Source organism: Centrocercus urophasianus, unplaced genomic scaffold, assembly GCF_019232065.1.
Source record: "Centrocercus urophasianus isolate 14NV4802_14NV808 unplaced genomic scaffold, USGS_Curo_1.0 seq_11, whole genome shotgun sequence".
Taxonomy (NCBI): domain Eukaryota; kingdom Metazoa; phylum Chordata; class Aves; order Galliformes; family Phasianidae; genus Centrocercus; species Centrocercus urophasianus.
In genome coordinates this window covers 82260477-82280366 of record NW_024884253.1, presented here as the reverse complement: position 1 = coordinate 82280366, position 19890 = coordinate 82260477, and the positions used below count along the sequence as shown (strand labels likewise).

At 41.1% G+C, this 19890-nt stretch overlaps 1 protein-coding gene across 1 annotated transcript in view; it reads right to left on the bottom strand.

The window, feature by feature from the left end:
* Positions 1-398: 398 nt before the first annotated feature.
* Positions 399-19890, bottom strand: part of SYCP2L (synaptonemal complex protein 2 like) — a 21535-nt gene continuing 2043 nt past the window's right edge. The window contains exons 3-32 of the mRNA XM_042839903.1: positions 19301-19325; positions 18720-18805; positions 18516-18604; positions 18264-18298; positions 17373-17515; positions 16892-16944; positions 16511-16556; positions 15634-15726; positions 15486-15546; positions 14554-14702; positions 13698-13758; positions 12802-12917; positions 12262-12337; positions 12051-12096; positions 11493-11538; positions 11093-11154; positions 10091-10139; positions 9629-9684; positions 8707-8858; positions 8507-8556; positions 7746-7842; positions 7017-7102; positions 6797-6860; positions 4782-4913; positions 4178-4299; positions 3244-3338; positions 2278-2377; positions 2142-2200; positions 1616-1685; positions 399-1092 (exon numbers count right to left, since the gene is read on the bottom strand). Coding sequence (XP_042695837.1) covers positions 1033-1092; positions 1616-1685; positions 2142-2200; positions 2278-2377; positions 3244-3338; positions 4178-4299; positions 4782-4913; positions 6797-6860; positions 7017-7102; positions 7746-7842; positions 8507-8556; positions 8707-8858; positions 9629-9684; positions 10091-10139; positions 11093-11154; positions 11493-11538; positions 12051-12096; positions 12262-12337; positions 12802-12917; positions 13698-13758; positions 14554-14702; positions 15486-15546; positions 15634-15726; positions 16511-16556; positions 16892-16944; positions 17373-17515; positions 18264-18298; positions 18516-18604; positions 18720-18805; positions 19301-19325 — 2379 coding nt within the window. The 3' untranslated portion in view covers positions 399-1032. The remainder of the gene's footprint in view (positions 1093-1615; positions 1686-2141; positions 2201-2277; positions 2378-3243; positions 3339-4177; positions 4300-4781; positions 4914-6796; positions 6861-7016; positions 7103-7745; positions 7843-8506; positions 8557-8706; positions 8859-9628; positions 9685-10090; positions 10140-11092; positions 11155-11492; positions 11539-12050; positions 12097-12261; positions 12338-12801; positions 12918-13697; positions 13759-14553; positions 14703-15485; positions 15547-15633; positions 15727-16510; positions 16557-16891; positions 16945-17372; positions 17516-18263; positions 18299-18515; positions 18605-18719; positions 18806-19300; positions 19326-19890) is intronic.

Sequence of the window (19890 nt, the reverse complement as noted above, 5' to 3'; positions counted from 1 at the left end):
CTTTTAATCAACTTGGAAAGAACCAGCCACCCCTTGACATAAAGGGAAGTGCAGCCTTATCTCACACCAGCCCAGGAATACTTCAACAAAAGGAACAAGCACTACACGTGCAGGAAGTGTTTCAGCAATAGCAGCTGTGGATTTTCACTGTTCTCAGTTCAGGTATAACACTGCAACCTTTTTGAGAGGGAGCAAGCTCAGCTACCTGAAGGCTTTCAGTGATGAAACAACTCTGGCAGAGCTGGACTTTTGCCATGCAGGCACAATGTGTGCAGGGGAGATTCCCTTGGTTCTAACTCACACAGCAACATGAGGTCTGTTTTGCAAGGCAAGTAGGTAGAAACAGAGCTTGGAACCACGCCACATTCCCACACATTCATTAAGATGCAGCAGCACAAGTGAAGTTTGTCACAAGCTGCATTTAATGCTGTGAAGAGCAACTGCAATTTAGGAAACCAACTTGTTGAAAGAGAGGATGATGTTAAATAGCACAGTTCATCTGCTGTATGATTTCAAGAGACCTTTGGTGTTACTTATCTAATCCTAACATTGGCTTCTGGGAGAATACAAAGTACAGCAAGCAATAAATACTGGATTTAGAAATAATTTCTCTAGTTTCACTTGCCTTTATGTCTGCAATGCTCCAGGTTTGTTGCCCTTTAGTCTGCAGAATGCCGCCAGGCACATGGCCAAAATCCAGTAGATCCATTTGTGCTTTCTTCTCTGCAGTCCAGAGCTTAGTGGCCCATGTGCATCAGTTTGTTGGCTGAGTCACTATACTTAGTTCATTTTCTATTTCTTCAGTATTTAATGAGCCTATCTTACAGTTTTGCAGGAACAACATTTCAGACACAGGTCAAAATGGAACAATTCAACCAGCATAAGCTATTCTTAAACCAAATAACAACAAAAACTCACTATCAATGTTATTTTCTCTCTCCCCATTTTTCTTTCCATTTAAAATAGATTATCATCTCCTTCACAGGATCATCTTATCTGCATTTTCAAACACTCCAGTGAATCAGAGGGCTGCTAGTCAGAAGGAACAACAAACACACCATTCTCTACTGCAGTCTTCATTGAGACATGGTGCTGTAGGGGAGAAAAAAGGTAAGAAAAACATTTCAAGTTTGTACAGATTTTTATGTTGTGCAAGATAAGAGTTGCAGAGAGCTAAGAATACTTAAACTCAGCTTTTAATTGCCTAATACCTAGCCTGGAATAAGGTGCTGCAGGATGAGCAGCTCCCGTGATGCAATTGTAACCTCCTTGTTAATCCCACGTGTGCTTGCTGCTCTTCCAGTCCCTTAACCAGGGGCAATTCTGTACCCCTATATTCTGATAGTTCAGTGCTCATAAAGGAATCTGCTCCCTAACTGGCTACTAGGATCCCTAACAACACCAAAACAACCTGTGGACAAAAGAATCCCTCAGCTATGTACTGAGGAGAAGTATCACCACATGATGGTCTTCGTCCTTATCTTCTCCCTTAGGCAAGTGATTTTTGGCCACTTTGCTTTCCCTCCCTTTTCCCCAATAAACCAATCATAACAAAACCAGTAAGAACCTTCTCAGCACAATTTAACACTCAGTTTTAAACAGAAATGGCACTTACTGTGGTGTTGACAATCGTACTGGCAAAACTCTCAGCTGTCTCACCCAGGGCTGAATCAACAGACTGAATTCTACGGGGAAAGTTAGCTGAGATGAGTTGGTTTGTTAGGCATCTATTGCTTACAGATAAAACAGTGATATTTAACAATAAAAAACTAAATTTAGGATTATCCTTTTCACAGCTTTGTGCCCAGCACTGGTAACATCAGCTATTTTTTTTTTATTATTATTTTATTTTATTTTATTTTTTTTTAAACACAGAAGTGTCACCTTCTTTGATCCCTGTATAGAGATCTATATGGTGACTCTATATGGTGTGCATTCCAGACTCAACCTCTCCGAGTGCATGCCCATCATGCACAACCTCCCATGCAGAATCCCTCACTGAGTCCTAGTGCCAGTTTAAGGTCCTTATGGGCTGCAAAGACTCTGTCAATGAGCACTAAGTGGAGGTGCCCCACCACCTTCAGGCTAACTTCAACTACCAGAGGACCTGTGAGCAGGGTGGACAACAGGTAAATGTGTACCTTTGCTTCTGCTGGTTGCAGAAAGAATTCAGTTTGTGCAGCTGTGCGTTCCAGAAGTCCTAAAGAGAGCCCAAAGAAAATCCCATTAATTTAGAAGGGGCACTCTAGGAACTGGCACAAGAGGAGTACTACACACCACTGCATCCTTCTCCATGTTCCTCAAGATCTGAGTATCTTTCTCAAGGCTGGCAAGCTCTTCCACAACAATCTTCTTGAAGGCTTCCAGCTTGTTCAGTCTAGTGATAGAAAACAGAGACAGGTTCAACACTTCAGGGTGTAGGAGAGCAAAGCTGTGGACACCCCCATGCGCCTTCAGCACACAATCCACCTGTAGTCAGACCTCCTTGCTGAAACTAACAGAGAAGATTTGCTCTCAGAGCACACAAATAGCTGTACCACACCAAATCAGAGGCTTGGTTAGCTACATGCTGGTCCTGGGGCTCAGCACAGAGCATACAGCAGAGTTCCCAGTACAATTATTAAACGAAGGACATTATTTCATGCTATGCTTATTGTAACTCCCACAAAGTGTAGCAGATACAGAGGTTTGATAGGCTTACATGTAACTTCAGTCATGTTTTTATTTTGCTTACAGCAAATTCATGGGTAGACAAAGCCCATTGGGCAACTGCCTGAAAGTCCTTTAGCTGACTCCCCCCCCCCCCCCACACACAGACAATCCACAGAAATGGCTGTATAACAAAGCATGGATAAATAACCCCCCCTAGTACTTCTCCCCCACTTCTTAAAATGAATCAGCCTGCCTCCTTTGTTCACTCTCTTGAAACATCACAAGAGAAGCTGCTAAGTTCAAAATCCTTGTTCTACAGATCTATTTATCGGTGATGACGACAAGAAGTCAATAGCTTCAGTCACTCCTAACTCAAGAATTCTTTGCACTGAAATCAACCAACTCCTGTACCTCTACAAGAGAAGAGGAATGAAGCCATGCTTCTGAAACTCTCCTTACAGAAAAGAAAAGACAGACAACCAACTTTGCCTTAAAAACCATAGAGGTCAGGCCCTCTCACAAAGAGGCATTTCTTTGTAAGAAATCAGTTTGCATGGAGCTGAAGATGCTTCCATTCAGCACACACTTCACCTGCACTTGTGAATCTCTTTCAGCAGAGCTGAAACATTCTTCTCAGAAGTCTTCAGCGTGTTCTGTGCAGACATCTCCATCTCTTTGTACCTGGACTGACCGCAGAACACACCATTAGGAGCAGGCATGTGGTACAACCCCAAGCCTAAAAATCCAGTTTGCAAAACATTTCCATGAACACACACTGACATAATTTTTAAAAGTATAGAAACTCCAGAATTGCTGCCTGGTACAAAGTGTCAATCCCATATAAATCTGATAGGGTGAGAGCCTGGCTTGTTTAAAGCTTTATAACAAGATTTTCTGATAGCATGCTCTCATACTAGACTTGGGTTTATGCCATCATTACTCATTAAAGCTAAATTGACAGTAACAGTAGGCTCCCCACACTACATCTCAAGTACATTCACACTGTGAGTGAACCAACAATATGCAGCACACATAATACTCACTGAGAAACCACCACCTCTGCAAACCTGTGATCTGGGAGATACAAACACGTCCTTGTAGATCTACCTGTGTTTCAGTGAATAGATGCAGTCTGCATTGCTTCCTATTTTTCATTAGGAGAAACCTATGGAGTTTGTGCTCTAAAACAAAGCTTTCATATTTCTGATATTTGTCCATGAGGGCAACTATTTATGTCCCTGATTTAGGCACACTGAAACTATTCTGAGTTTCTCTGAAACTTGGATTCTTTTCCTCTAACAAGAGTGTGCAAAGTGCCTTAAAAAAAAACAAAAAAAAAAAAACTTATTTTCCAGCACAGAAACGAGAAAAAAAAGGAAGAACTGATTAAAATTTCCTTTATTCACTCCTTACACTTCCTGTAGCACTTAAGAGTACAGGGGCTATTGAAAGAACTTCAAGATAACAGACACCACAGCCAAAATACCACCACCCAAGGCATACACATTAAGAAAGTGCAAGTTACCCAGAACAGTTGCTTTAGCTGGTTGGTAAAACTTTCAAATACAGCAATCACTCCTGAATCACCAAAATCCTTGTGCTGCATCTTGGAAAAAAAGGCAGTGCTCATATCAACCATCTCCTGACCTACAAGAAAGCATGTGCCTGGTTAGTACCACACTGGGGGCCCTAGTGGGAAACAAACCCAGGTGATACTACAGGGAGATGTAAACAACAACTTCATTATCATGGAGCAGCATATTTACAGATAACGATGCAAGATGACAGAGGTCAGTTATCCAATAACTGCAGTTTGGTTGTCCATTATCTGTATGCTTTCTATAAAAGAAATTTTTAATGACTCGTGACAATCACTATTCAGAAAGAATAAAAAACACTACTACCTGACTAGATGGTGGTTAGGAACCCCAGATTTCCTTACATCTCCAAATATGTGGCATCCAGTGAGCAAACCGTAAGACAGGCCTTCTCCTACACTGACTTTTGGAGAGGACATCCTCCCACCACATCTCTCTCCCCCTCAAGCTTTCACATGACTCTGATGTCTACCAATAAAAAAAAGCTGAAAACGTTTCAATACTTCACCTTAGGTGCCAATTTGACTTTACCTCTCTTCATCTGCTCTTCCTTCTCAACTGAGTTCAAAACTTTCTTTGATTTAGAGGGTGACTCAGAGGACAAGTGCTTGGTTTCCGAACTGAGAAACCTGGGCTTCTTCACAACAGTGCCACTTAATGCATCTAGGAGAAGAGGAGAGGTTTCAGTTCTCCTGTTCTTTACCAGGAGACACATAGTAGCCATGCCTACTAGATACACAAGCAAAAAGCACTACTGGAATTACCAATACTGCAGAAAAGCAGGCAACTTCAGTTTAGTGTGTGGCATCACACTTTCACAGGACAAGACTCTACCAGCAAGTCTCTCCCTACAAAAGCTGTCAACCAGACTGTACTATGCAGCTAACTAGAAAACTACTGTATTTCCATCTCAGAGGTTATTTCTTGTCTCACTATTCTGGCCAAGAAAAACTCTTCTCCATCCCAAGCTGACAATCTGTTTATGCTCAGTTCTTTCTAAGCAGTTCCATCTGCTACTTTAAAAATTAAAAAATACATAAATAAATAACAAATACAGAGAGAGAAAGACTGAACATCCATAACAGCTGCTTCTTCTAGATCTTCAAAACCTCGCTATACAATTGCTTTTAGCTTAAAAACACCCTTGGGAACACAGCAAGAAGAGGCAGCCTGTATTTAAGTCAAACTTGCACATTCTGAGTAAGGGGTGACTTTTTTTTGCTGCATTTCTCTGAGGTCAGTGAGGTGCCTGTGGTTGAGCCTCTTGGGGCCTCCACAGGGCAGGGATCAGGAAGGTGGTGGAGCCCAGCATGAGGGGACAGCGAGGCCATGAGGAACATGCTGCAGCAGCACAGGGTAGGTTCAGGCTTCATGGAGTATGTGATCGGATGCCATCACAGACCACACCTGGCATTTCTGAACAGAACCATTTCTGAACAGAACCCCACTTTTGCCTTTATATAGCATCAGCTTTTCTCCCACCATAACACTGCACAGTAAACAACGATCAAGAACAAGCCTTCGAAGTTACGTTCCCTCAAACTTATGTAGAGGCATTGACACAGTGAAAGTATAATCTGCAAGTGCTAGACAGATAGGAGTCATATTGACATACGAACACAGCCATCCCAAGAGAGAGTGCTTTCGTCCAAAATCTGCACTTCAGTGACTCAGGTCATATTCCCAACCATAACTTTAAAACTGTTCTTCTCAGAGTTGCATTGACAGTAATAGGATGAAGACAGCCCATTGCTGCTTGACTTTCATGAAGTTTGGTTGTTTCCAAAAACAAAGATGTTGTGCAACAGTTTTGAGTTTTGAGTCTGTGCAAGTTCAGTTTCACTTCAAGTCCTTACTTCAAGTCCTTAGCCCCTGTTACCTAAGAAAGCTACAGCTTCAGTAAGCATCAGTGCATGCCACCATTTACCTTCATAATCACTGCCTATGTCTATATTATTAAGGGAAAAGAAAGTCAACAGCTTTCTGAAGAGTGTCATCTGTTTTTAAATTACACAGTTGCACTGCACCTCCAAATCATTAGATTTAGGGTTTATTCTTTTGTTTATTTCATATATTTACTCCCAGGTTACCAGTTTGTAAGTCTCCAAGCTCTGACCAGCTACACTGCTAGTTCTCTGGCAATCAAGGGAGGGATCTCCAACATCTCCGAGTGGCAGTCAGCCCTTAAATAGGGTCTAAGAGAGGTGGAGCCAGGCTCTACCCATTCTGTTCACACAGGTGAATTGCCTTCACCCTGTGCTCCCAGGGCTGACTTGGTGCTTTCCCCAGGTGATCAGTCAGTGGTTCAGGCCATGACTCAATTGTTCCCATACAGTGATGAATTCAGGAATTTATATAAAAAGCATCTTGCCATAGCCTACCACAATACTAAAAACATAGAAATTGAAACTATTTCCTGTGCAAAAGGCATCCTTTAAATATCAAAAAACCTCCCTGCTTATTGGCCTTTGAAAGAAATTGACAACTCCTTCAACATCCCTTTCTGCCTTTTAACCAGCTCTCCCATAGTAGTAAGACCAACGTACCCAAGTCCTTCCGCTTAAAGCTTTCTTCTTCTCTTGTCTCTTCACCAGACACATTGCGAAACTTCTAAGGAGAGATGGAAAAGAAAATAAGGCAGCATCCAGGAGACAGGCAAGCTGTCAGGGGCTACAGATTAAGCAAAATCACACAATACATGGATGGCCTGCAGATGAGAAGCAGGCTGAGGGTAGGTTGGGAGAACTCAAGCACTGCATACAGAACCTGCGTCACATCCTTCTCCACAACAGAGTGCTCCTCCATAGACACATCCAGTAGCTGCCATGTGGGCTCCTCTGATGGCACATCACCTGAGTGAGAAGGTAGCCAAAGGATTCAGCCACTCCTGTCTGTGACCAGATTCACCATGACATATGAATAACACCATCCATACTTCATGGGTAAAGCTCCCTGCTACCAGAATAAATGCTGTGTGCATCTTTACCATGAGCATCATTTGTTTTACAGAGTACAGGAACTACCATTAAAATTATAATTTTTTTTTTTTTTATAAAGTTAATCAGCACTGAAGAATAGAGAAGAAAACTCAGCCTGAAATACAGGCCAGTCTGTCTGCGTTCAATACTTGCTTTCCAACACAGAAGAAAATGCCAATTCCTTTGTATTAATATCCACACTATTTTTTTTTCCCCTAAAGTTTTAAATTATAATGCTTGAAAGGAGCTGTCTTTTTTTTTTCTTCCAAGAAACAATACTTGAGCACTTAAGTATAGGTAGCAGAGCAGTCTAGATAGAGTAAGGTAGCACAAACACAGCATATCCTTCCCACAGAAACCAGATCAACAGCCCCAGCTGTTGCTCTCTCTGCTCAAGGGACTTCACCTACCAACAATAGCCAGGCCTTGCAGTCACTACAGGAAATGTTACCAGGTGGAACATTTATGAGGCAAAGTACTTTTCTAATACACTGGACATCAGTATAAAAAGAAATACCAGCAAGATCCACGGTAGGTAAGTCATCACCCTTAGAGGTGGATGTGTGTTTTTTCCTTGACACTTTCTTTTCATCTTTTTGTCTTGCTGTTCTCTGCTAAAACAAAACCAAGTCTTAGTACGTATTTTCTTTAAAAAGTACAAATAGTCTTTTTGGAGTGGATTGATTTTTGAGAATTTGTAAGAGCAGAAACCTCAAGGTGTACCTAACACAAACTGATAGCTCTCTTCAATGCTGTGCCCTGAATTTATCTGCATGCTAAAGTTCTGCATTTAGCCAGTAAAGCTGTATAGTAGATTAAGTTTTTCAGCTGCAGAATCAAAGCATTTTCAGTCAAGAGAAAATAGAAAAGGTTTCCAGGGAAAGATTAAAATTCTCAGTGCAGCTTCAAGTTCTAGAAACTTTTCCCATACTTGCTGCGTTCAGGTAGGACCATTTTCAAAACATTTCAGATACAGCACCTAACAGCTGGGCACTAGAACAGCCTGGCATTGCTCAACTGTGTTTTATTCTGCTTTATGTATGCCTGGTCCACTTGCTGTCTGTCAATATAACTCATGGCTAGCTTTCCAGAAGCTATAGCTGAAAGGAGAGAATTTGTATCCTCAGCCTCTAGCAGCCCAACAGCATCAGCAATATCAAACTGGCATTTGTTCATTAGAACAATATGAGAAGATGATTCAAATGCATTGGCTCCCACTCACTTGCTCACGTTTTGTATCAATATTGTTTCTAAACCTATGCATGACAAACTCCTCACCTCTTCCATCTGGTTTTCATTGCCGCTGCTTGGAGATGACACTGGAAGTACTGTGGGGAGAAAGTTTTACCTGGTTACCAGCAATACAAACTGGGAGCCATCTCCATTGGTTTGCAGCACGGCTAAAAACGCCAGAAAGAAAAGGAAAAGAAAACCTGTAGCGTTACCTGCTCACCATGCATGATGTGAACCAAGCCTACCTTTTAATTTCCTTCTCACCCTGCGCCTTTTTCGGGTGTAGTTGAAAGATGTTGGCAGTGGCTCTTTCTGGGAGTTGACGATCCAGCTTTTCTCACTCTCACTGTTGCTTGATTTTTCATTATTGCTTTCAGAGAAGAGATGCTTCCTGTAACTAAGATGAAAGACACCGTTAGGAGTCCTGTTCAGCCAGCTCCCCTCTGCCCCTCCCCAGAAAGCTCAGCAGCCATTCTTTTCCTCTAAAGGAAATTACTTCATTCTTTCCTCCCCACAATGCAATACCTGAAGCATTTCAAGCTGCATAAAAACACTAGGAGCACAAAAGCAGATACTTGCCTTTGCTAATACAGGGCTTAGAACATCTTCCTGCCTCCTCTCACAACTAAACAGCAACAGCAGGGCATGCTATGATACCAGCAAGCTGCTCATGCACAGCCACTACTACTAGTTCATTTATCAATTGCACTATTAACAAATTAAATAAACAGTAATTCATCAATTACAAAAACATACAGATCAATAGTAAGATAAATTCATAGTTAGAACTCAACACTTCTATTGCCAGTTTTCCCTTCTTTGTCTGGTTTCTACGAGTCACAATTTGGGAATATCCAAAATTTAGCATCTAAATGAAAGGCAGAGGACTTCAATATTTTTCTAAAGGTAAATCAGTTTGAGAGCTCAAGTGTTATTGTTACCAAAGTATGCAAGAATAAGTTTTCTCTTTAGTAATTCTCACATTTTCAGATTCTCTTTAAATGCTGCTGTAGGTGACATCCAACATCTGCAGGTGCTATGATAGCTAAGTAAGGAACTGTTTTGGAAACATACCATAGCCTTCTTAATCTTAACTCTCAGCAGTATAACTAAGGCAATGAGCTGTTCTTACAACAAAGAAGCATTTCATGGATGGTGCTCCTGTACCTCTGATTTTGTGAATAATTTTTCTTCCTGAAAGCCTTCTCTTTGGCTTCAGAAACCTAATAAGAAAAAAAAAAAATGTACACACGCTTGTCTTAAAGTTTATTTATTCTGTAAAATCATCTCCAAAATTAGAGCAGTTCTACCCAGATGGAGTTTGGATGGAGCTGTCAGGACATCAGGCTGTGTATCACATAGCAAGATTTCATGCTGACACCCAGTGGTAGCAGAGAGGACTGGATGGTGTCCAGTTTGTAACAGTTCTCCCGCTCCTGAAAACCATTCCTTAAGTATAACACTAAAGAGAAATACAATAGAAATAGAAATGCCTGCTTTGCTATGTGAGCACACCCACCCTTGCTGCACATCTGTGATCAAATGTATTCCCTCACTGTAAGCCTCTGCTCTCTGGTAGTTGCTGAACCATGAGCTCAGAACAGCCCCTGAGAGCTGCCTCAGTTTTACCTTCTCATGACTTGCAGAGTCCGAGACCTCAAAGTCATAGCAGTCCTTCCTGCAAGAGAACACAGCGTGGCAGGCTGCCATGAGCAGTCACCCAAAGGCACTGAGAAGTACTGAGGGAGGGGAACAAACTGTTTTACTACTTGAAGTTCATAATTAAATAAGTGTCATATGCCTAATACAAATCATTCCTTAGCACATGGTAGGAGAAAGTCATGAATGAAAGATAAGTTCAGAAGCATTCAAGAAAAATTAAAAACAACAACAACAACATTTTCAAATCATAGAATGGCCTGGGTTGAAAAGGACTGCAGTGATCATCGAGTTTCACCCCCCTGTTCCTCCCAGTATTTAATTCCCTTTTGGAAGCTTAAATTTAAACATTTGTTCCCTAATCACTTTTCTTATTTAGTTTTTGTGCCCTTAATTACTTAAAATGAAGGGTATTTTTCTTTCTTTCACAAATAACAGCTACTTTAAAAGTCCTGCAATTAGTTCTCAACACACAGCATACTCTCCTTTTCTCACAAGTAAAAGGACAAAAAGAGTAAAAAAATCAATCAATCACACTTCTCAGTAAGACTTCTTACTAGAAAGAAATGCTCATTTTCAGATGAAGCACTAGAGGGAGCAGAACGATTGCTCTTAAATCACATCTCCATTCCAGCCTGATACTGTTATTCCTGTTTTCTGAAGAGGAGGGAGCACCAAGGTACTTAATCTTAGAACACAGACTACGCAGTGATGCTGACATTCTGTGCTAAGTTTTTCTACTTCTATCCACATCCAAGCATGTCTTATAAACTAAGAATCACTGGATTAGACAGGACACACATCAAAGCCAAACACAACCAACACCACAGCAGGGAGGAAAAGCCATCTCAGAGCTCCAGGACACGAGATACCAAACAACTGGGATCCTGTTATGACAGCCACGTTCCATTATTGCAGCTATGAGATAAAACCAGCTGGGATACCAGACCCCACTATGTGCTTGCACCATACCTGCCTCCAGTCTTCTGCTTGACCAAACCTTTTATTCTGGTTCTCCTTTCCAAGGTACCAACCTTTTAAAAAGAAAAGTGTTATGGGATCAAAAGCTGTTATATGCAAAGTCACATACTCAACCTAAAGCCTGATAAAAGCAGGGGTAAGGAATATCAGGAAACAACAGCCTTCCTATCCCAACAACAGCCTAGCTGTAGCTATGTAGTTCATTCCTACCAGAAAGCATGGCAGTTCTGATGCTGGAATCGGGGACAGGCCATTGAGGGTATAAAAGAAACAGTTTAAAAGCTTTGAACTCATTGTGCAGGGCTAAGTATGACAAAAACATGGAAGAAAGACACCAGAACATCTCATCTCTTACCTCATGTGTCTTCACTCAGTATCAAGGAAAACATACCTTGGTTGTTGATGCTTCTGTAAGTTTCTCTTCTGATGGCTTCCCACTGTGGAGGATACGTGAGTGAGCACAGTGCTGAGGGGATAGTGTTTTAAAGCCCAGAGTCCATTCATGAAGTATTAAGAGGAAAGGAACTTGTACCAATAAGCCTTCAAGCAGTGGTTTAGCATGTGCATAGGGACAAAAGCTCCTCTATAGAAGAGCAACTCATTAACTATAACACTGTCCTTCACAGCTCTGAAAAACGGTATCAGTAACACCAAAGTGGACACAATTTCACATCATCTTCCACAAAAATCATGGTCCTTATTACAAGCAGCTATATCTTTGAACTGAGCATGCAACAGAAATTAAGCTGTAATACAGATATACACTTACATTGCATTTTAATTAAATTAGGCATGAGAGGCAGTATCACCTTGCTAACCAGGGTGGCAAAGCAGTTTATTTTTTTCATTTCATAACTGATGAAACAAACCTCATAATCACATGCACTTTAACCCAAGGTAAGGGGAGGAAAAAAAAGCCAACACCTTCCAGCTTCCAAAAGACACTTACCTAGACTTCATATCCATCCTTGGAGATAGAGTTTTGGACTTGGTTGCTGAAGGAGACAAGGAAACTACAGCTTCACTCTCTGGAGCAACTAGTAAATGTTTTTGTGTGCCTGCTTTCTCTGGAAAGCCCACAAAAGCAGAACCTTCACCAAGTCACCCAGGTGACACTTAACTGGGTCACGCTTAAGGAACTGAAGAGAGCCATGCCTGACCTGAGCCTTGGTCAGCTTCGTCCAGGCCAGACTGCTGGTTCACTGCAGTCACGGTGACAACAGAGTTAGACGTTTCCTGCTTGGAGACATGAAACCAGCAACAGAGCACGTTTATGACTTATAAAGTAGGGTTTTCTCAGGTTTTTTTGTTTGTTTGTTTTACAAGATCAGAATTTCAGTGCCAGCCTGCGGCAGTAATAGCTACATGATCATTGCTAGTCGCATACAATAAGTCTTTGAGTTATATTTGAGTGATACTGTGAGCACCACACAGATCATTCCACCATTGTCCTGAAGTTGTGGGTTGGTTTTTGTTGTTGTTGTTGTTTTTTTTTTAAAGCATTTTGCCAATATTTCAGATCTGGGGACAAGTATTTAGGCTGACTTTCCCACTGATATGAGAAAGGTGGAGTTTAAAAATAGGTCAGTTCTGAGTACAAACCAGGCCTCTTGGAAAGAAGGTTTTAAGTACACTTGTGAAAAGCTGGAGGGAAGAAAAAGGAGACAGAAGGACAGCTTTGCCATACACCAAACACTCACTGCTACAGTGCCCACTAACTGCTCGTTGTGCTGTGAGATCAAGTTTTCTGCTAAGGAATCCACGTTTCCTAAGTTTTCAGGATCTTTCTTCTGTAGATCACTGGACTGAGATGTCACTGCAGAACAACAATCTGGATGAGAATATCTTCATGACATTTAAATACATACACCTCTCTGTTCTTAAGCACGCATGCAGAAGTGTAACAGTACCAGCTATTAGACAAACATCAAGATCACACTCAGTAAAACATTAAAAAAGCCTAAGTTACCAAGGGCAGAATGGAAACGCTCAATAAATAAGCATCTTGAGCCTACCCTTCATCACACACAAAGATTACTGCAATTGCTGCCTTAACCCTTAGCTCTGCAACACGTGGCACAACCTCTTGTATCCCACTGAAGTACCAGACTAGAATTTCCACTGTCTGTTTCACTGTTAGATTCTCCAAAATGCACTACAAATATTGTTTACCTACAGACAAACTACATCCTACCCTTTGTGCTGCTTGATTGCTTTGAGTAGAGTCCACCTTGTACCTGAGTACATTATTCAAGATGAACACTGATGAAAGAGCTTCCTCACCTGTGCCTTCAGCACCTGGAGGACTTCCATTAGTGCTTACTTTGGGTTACAAATGGAAAGAAATGGGAATGAGTACTGAAAGAATTGCTGTCCCATATCTGCAGCTAGAAGCAGCTCTTTTGGATATTTGTCTGAAGAAAACTGAAACACGCTGTAGCTGCCAGTGCACACATCCAGTCTCCATGAGCTGTTTCCCTGCCTTTTTTTTTTTTTAATGTGGCTAATTGCAAGCAGTGGACTGTGAGTGAAGATACTCATTTTGAAATTGAACAACTTAAATTCCATAAAATAAAATAATGACAAAAGGGATCACCTTCTTCACTCTGCCTGGTTTGCTTCTCATTGCGGATGGGCTCCTCCTCACCCACATTTGTCTGTTAACGTGAAGGAATCTTATGTGAAATGACCTTAAAGTAGAATCCTTTATCTAATTCAGTTAGCTGCTTCATAGCATAATTAACATCTGTTAATCACCAGCAGCAAACCATTGGACACTTGCCAAGCTGACCATTTGGAAATGTCTCATCCCCTGCCACTGTATTGCAATTATTTATTCTGACATAAGATTTTCTGTAGATCCCACGGTCTGCAGATGAATTAAATGTATTAGAAATTATCAAACTGATAAATAATCAAAGAAAAGCACCCTCCTGTGTTCTTCCATTATACAATAAAAGCAAACTTTAAAAAAAAAAAACTCTCTACTGTTTAGATTAAAAGTAGTATCTACAAAGTCAGTCTATGTCCTGTAGTTGCTCTTTTCATCAGCTTCTGTGTCACAGTTTGTTCAACTTGTGCAAAAGTGAGTGTGAGAACTTGTTCACAGTTCAGTTCAAGGAAGGCAATTAAATGCAACAGGCTTTATTACCGCTTCAAAAAATCCAGCAGCAGCAATCATATCAATCAACTGATTAATAAGACAGTTTAACCTTTCCCACTTCTAAAGCATAAATTAGAATCCCTATAAGCTTTTTTTCCTATGAAGTGCCTGCTATCTATTTCAGGTCAAAGTTCTGAACAGCCATATTCAGTGCCACAAAATCTCAAGGAGAAGAATAATACTTAACAAACAGGTCAGAAAAAAGCCACTTGATGTTTTCACCAATCATATAATCAATAAAACACAGTTTAGTAAAGAAAAAAAAAGAAACTTAATGCTAAGAGCTTACCATCATTTTCTCATCTCCAAGGACTTTTTTAAGTATACTAAAGATTTCATACTCAGCACTGAAATGTAACTTGATTTTCGTTACTTCTGTTTTGTTAAGAGTAGCAGGTATCTTCATATAAATTTTGACTATCTTTTCTCCACCATCCTCTGTAGGGAAAGCAAAAGTCAGATCTCTTTTAGACCAAGACATTCAGTCTATCATCCTAAATACTTGTGTTTGTGGGTTTTTTTTTCTTTTAATTTTTAGGCAGTGTCTTTCACACCTTGCCCGTGGCATTTCCAGTTACATTGCCCATCCACTTCTTTCTCATTGGGCCCAGGTGATTATGCATCCATTACCCTCATAGCTACAGATGAGATCCCTCAATACATCCTGACTGGGTGCAAGGAACAACCTGCTTCCTTCACCACCTCAGTAACTTACAGAGCCTTACTGCAAGCAGGGCCTTGCAGTTGATGCCATGTGGAAAGCACAGTACTGAACAACACAGGCAAACCTTTCTTCCTTCTCTACTGCCACTGCAGGATACAACATGGAAGAGTCATCTACTCACGCAGTAGCTTGATGAGGCTCAGAGAAGCACTGGTGGCAAGCATTCAGTCACTGTTTTGGTTCTGCTTTTAATGGCAACGTCGCTGTCCCCCAGCATCATTCAGAAAATGAATTTTTGTAGAGCCTGATGTGGCTAGTGAAGTTGTTCACTCACACCAGTCAATCAACCACTGTGATAGGCCACTGAAAACCCAATCTTCAACATAAGCACAAGCCAAAAATCAGCATAGGGAGTGCTAGTGCAAAGTGATCAAACTACTCAGCATAGAGAAGGGAAGGCATCACTACCACCAAAGAGTTCCCATATTTTACATTGGCTCCCTTTGCCTTGCAGACTTGTGGACAAACAGAAGGTAAGGCAAGCAGACAAGTCTTACCCTTCAGACTGTAACAGCTGACTGCTTCTTTCTGCAGCCTTACAGAGTCCCAAAGAACACCCTTAGAGAACCAAAACCAACACATCAGCAATAGAACATCCACCTGCTGCATTAGGCTAACTCAGGGTTGCCAGGGCTTTTTGATTACCTCCGTACTATCTATGTAAAAAGTCACACTGTGACTGCCAGTGTTGAAGTCAATCCAGAACTTGTCCAGCTTCTCATCTGATGGCTTCTTCACCTGGGAAAATGTGGCAGTGGTGTTGTCACTTCCTCTGACATATCATTCTCAGTTTTCTTTAACAAGATGAAATTGGAAAAAAGTTGCCCTAGATATACACATATGTATGCCTCCCAGAAAGTTAACTTGGAATCAACCTGTGAGTTGTAAGTCTACCATTCATCTAGTCATACCCAACAAGTCAGAACAGGGCTGTACATCAGCTAAGTGAAAGGAAATACTTCGTGCAAATGCCTGCGTGTTGGCATCCAGTAAAGACTCTCAAGCCTTCTGGATTTCTGAGCACATTAGATAAGCCAAAGCAGCAGTACCAGCTTTCAACAAAGCATTTTAGTGACTTTGTTTTGTTTTGGTACAGCTGTCAGGAACAGTGCCACAAATATGTACATTTACTTGAAGACTTAGAAAGCAATCTGGAGAATTTATAACCGCAACTGTGACCTCTCCTACATGGGCATCAAGCTGATCTTGTTTTCTAGCAGCCTGGGAGGAGCCCTGCCAGAGGAATCAGAGTCCTTCTGATGCATTTTAGATCTCTTTTCAGTCATCACCGTGAAAAGAAGTGCTGCCTCTGTCATTTGGCTGACACAAAAGCAAAGTCAGCAGCAGTAAGTCAGGAGTTGGTTGACAAACAAGCAAACTTTTGAACTAGAATGGAGAGTTACATGCTGTACTCTGGAAAATTGAGTTCTTTAATGAAAAAAAGATCAGATGAAGAAACATACTCTGCACAAAGAACCGCAGTAGCACTTAGATAATGCAACCCAGCACTACTATCTCTTACCTGGCTCACGTCAGCAAAAGCAGACAGGCAAGGAAATGAATAGACTCTGGAAGAAAAGCAGACTTCATGTGACACATTCAACACCAGTCAAACTTGCTGAAAGCTGAAGCCATTAAGATTGGCTACTAATTTTACTGTTCAAAAAAATTTGATAACTTTCAAGAAGTTTAGAGAAGCTTAGGGGAAAAACAAAGTGATACCTCATGAATTTCAGCTTTCCAAAGAACCACTACTAGAATGAATAAAATCTTTTTCTTAAGAACAACTTAATTATTCATGTCTGTGATGTAAATCATTTTTGTGGAACATAACACAAGTTAACAACTTTTCCCCAACAGTTTTCAAATGGATTGCAGTTCAGTTTCCTGCTTCACAGCTTACCTTCTTTTATCCCCAAGCCTTTCATTTAACTGGTTAAGAAATTTCCTGCAGTCCTTCAAGACAAATAACATTGTATTAAAAAAAATAATAATAAAAATCAGGCTGTGTTTCCTTTGGAAGAAGTGATAGGTTATTGGAGATCTATAGCCTCTACTCCAGTTAAAAGCTTTTAACTCATTGGTGTGGCAACAGAAGCCACTGGCAAAAAGAAACTCAGGTTGCTACTGAGGGTACAACCCAACATATAATCAGTCAGCTTCTGAACATAAAACATACAGGTAAGCACTTTGGAAAGAAGAGATCTTCTCTTTTATATTTGTCAGGCTAGAAAGAAATACCTTCCACAAACAGCTAAGTAATTTCATATTTGTAAAATCAGTTCTTTGGGAACATCTTCCAAGGACATCCTGACTGAACTCAAACAAAACCAGCCCCTATACAGTCTTGTCAAATATGTTGTTTTCAAAATAAGAACCCTCACCGTCTCAAATTCTTTATCCTTGATCTCTTTGAAAGCTTCAGCAAGATATTTATCTTCAAACCAGTGGTTAACAAGGTCATCTCTCCATTTTTTTATCGTTAGCCTACAGAGCGCTTCCGAAAGGGCAACCTGAAGGTCATAATCTACATGGCAAACATAAGCACAGGATAAATATACTCCCTTCCAGCAACACAGAGGATCAGTACTGCCACTTTTACACTAACACTCTATAAGTTGATTCCTCAGCTCTGTTTGGGTTTACCCAGGCAAATGATAGTGTCGAGTAGCCAGGGACAGTAACTCTTGTAAAGGTGAGCAGGGAGGGTTGCCCACGTGGCAAGGATGCAGTAGCTATTGCACACAGCTGCACTGGGAGATGTTCTTGCACAGCAGGGAGAGGATGAGAGCAAACCCTTGTTGCCACCACGCTTTTATCATGGCACATGCAATGTGACTCAGCCACTGCCCCAGAAGTGCTGTGACTAGGGGAGAACTAAATGAAGATTTGATTTGAGAGCTAATAAAACTCCTTTAACTGCAGTTTGTTCACATAGAGGTCTGTGGTTAAAGTTTGGGTCTGTTGGCTTTGTTTTTTGTTTTGTTTAAGAATAACTGCAAGCACATTTTGTAATTACCTTCATCATTACATTTCTACATGTATCATGTTAGATTTTCCTATTAGGAAATAAGAATCACTAAGACTAGTTAGAAATACCACAATTGTTGCATCTAATCATTTTTTATAAGACTTCTTAAATTACCATCAGATTTTCCTCCCCTAAAATCAACCACCTACAAGGAAATAATTTAAATCATAATCCATCTGCATTAAATAAGCAGATGAAGGCAGAGAACCCTTGCTGCTAAGAATAACCACTAAGTACTTCTTACCACCAGCCTCCAGCATTGTTTTGGCAAGATCCTTCCTGAAAGAACAGAACACAACAAGATTTAAAACACTGAAGTTGGACTAACAGACTAAATAGAAGCATAACATTGCAGAACATCACTTTATGAAAAAAATCATGTATGAAACACAATAGTAAGCTCAGTAACTTCATCTGTGCCCATGCAGCCAGAGAGTGCTGCAGCCCAACTGAATGCCACCATCCCTGCAACAGCAATGGCTGGAGAAACACTTACGTAAGGAAACACACCTCCTCCGACAGCGGGAGTTTCTTCCTGCTCTCACGTGGGATGCTATCAAGTATAGAGTTGAGAGTCCTCAAAGCCTTTCTCCCCCATCAGAGGATGGAGCAGGGACAGAAAGAAGCCAGTTAGATATTTCTCACGCTTGTATTCAGTCACACACCCACCTGTGTTTTCTTCTCAACACACGGGCCTTACCTCCTGCCTCAGGGCACAGCAAACGCTTGCTTCTGTCACCAGACGCCCTAGCTCAGGCAGAAACAAGTTCACCAACTGCTTCTTCCCTACAAAAAGAGTTTGCAAGGCTGCAGTTAGCAATGAGCAGAACATCTGCATTACAGATAAGTGAAACAACATCAGTTTGCAGTGTTTTCTTGAAGAAGTAAAACTGCCCCAGTCACAGATTCAGCTTTCAACAGAGCTTATGGGGGGGGAGGAAACAGTTACCACACTGGTCTGCAAAGGGATGGCATGTGGGTTGGCATCCTTTCAGCAGGACCTCTTGCTGAACAAAATACTTGATGATGGCCATTTAAACAAGGTACCACAGCTGGTATGTTTAGTGTAAGAAAATTTTTTAAAAATGAAAGTGTTTTGTGCTCTGGTATATATGTTAATAAAATGAACTGGAAGGAGACCAGGAGGTTTTAAAGTACTTGTTACAGGGAGGAGGAGGAAGAGGAGAGGAGGGAGGGGATAGATTTCAAATAGCATTAAGAAATGTGCTCCTGAAGCTGAGATTCAGAAGACATAGGAATGGAAAGATAACACATACTGACCTTCGTTACTGCACTTGCAAATCACCTAACGAAGAAGTAAGGGAAGTTTTCATTAGCACACAGCAACTCAAGAACAGCAGTAGCCAAAGTGCCTCAGTGCTCGTGTCCCTACCATATCACCTCTCAGGGGCTGAAATAGCCTAAAACACTGCTGCACCCACATCCATTAAAGCACTGCCAACCAGGACAGCTGTCACATATGGTTACCCAGCATCACAGAGAGCACAAAGGAGCAGGGCACCCAGTCCCACAGGGAACTCAGCAGCACCCTCTGGTTCTTGCAAAACCCACATCCCAGCATGTTCTGGTGCACATATGGGCACCCTTGCATTACAACACTATTTATGTTTACACACTTCAACCACAAGTATTGCTGCAGGCAGTATCTGAAGAGTGTTGGAGTCACTTGGGGAAAAAAAAAAAAAAAGGTCAGAAATAACAAAGATAACAAAAAGAAACACAGAACCATCACCTTGTCCACAGTGAAAACATACAGAAGAAATGAGCCAGAAAGACAAAGGCATCAAACTGACAAATAATTTATCTATGGAGCCTTTTTGTATAATTTCAAGGAGAAACAAAAAGGCCTG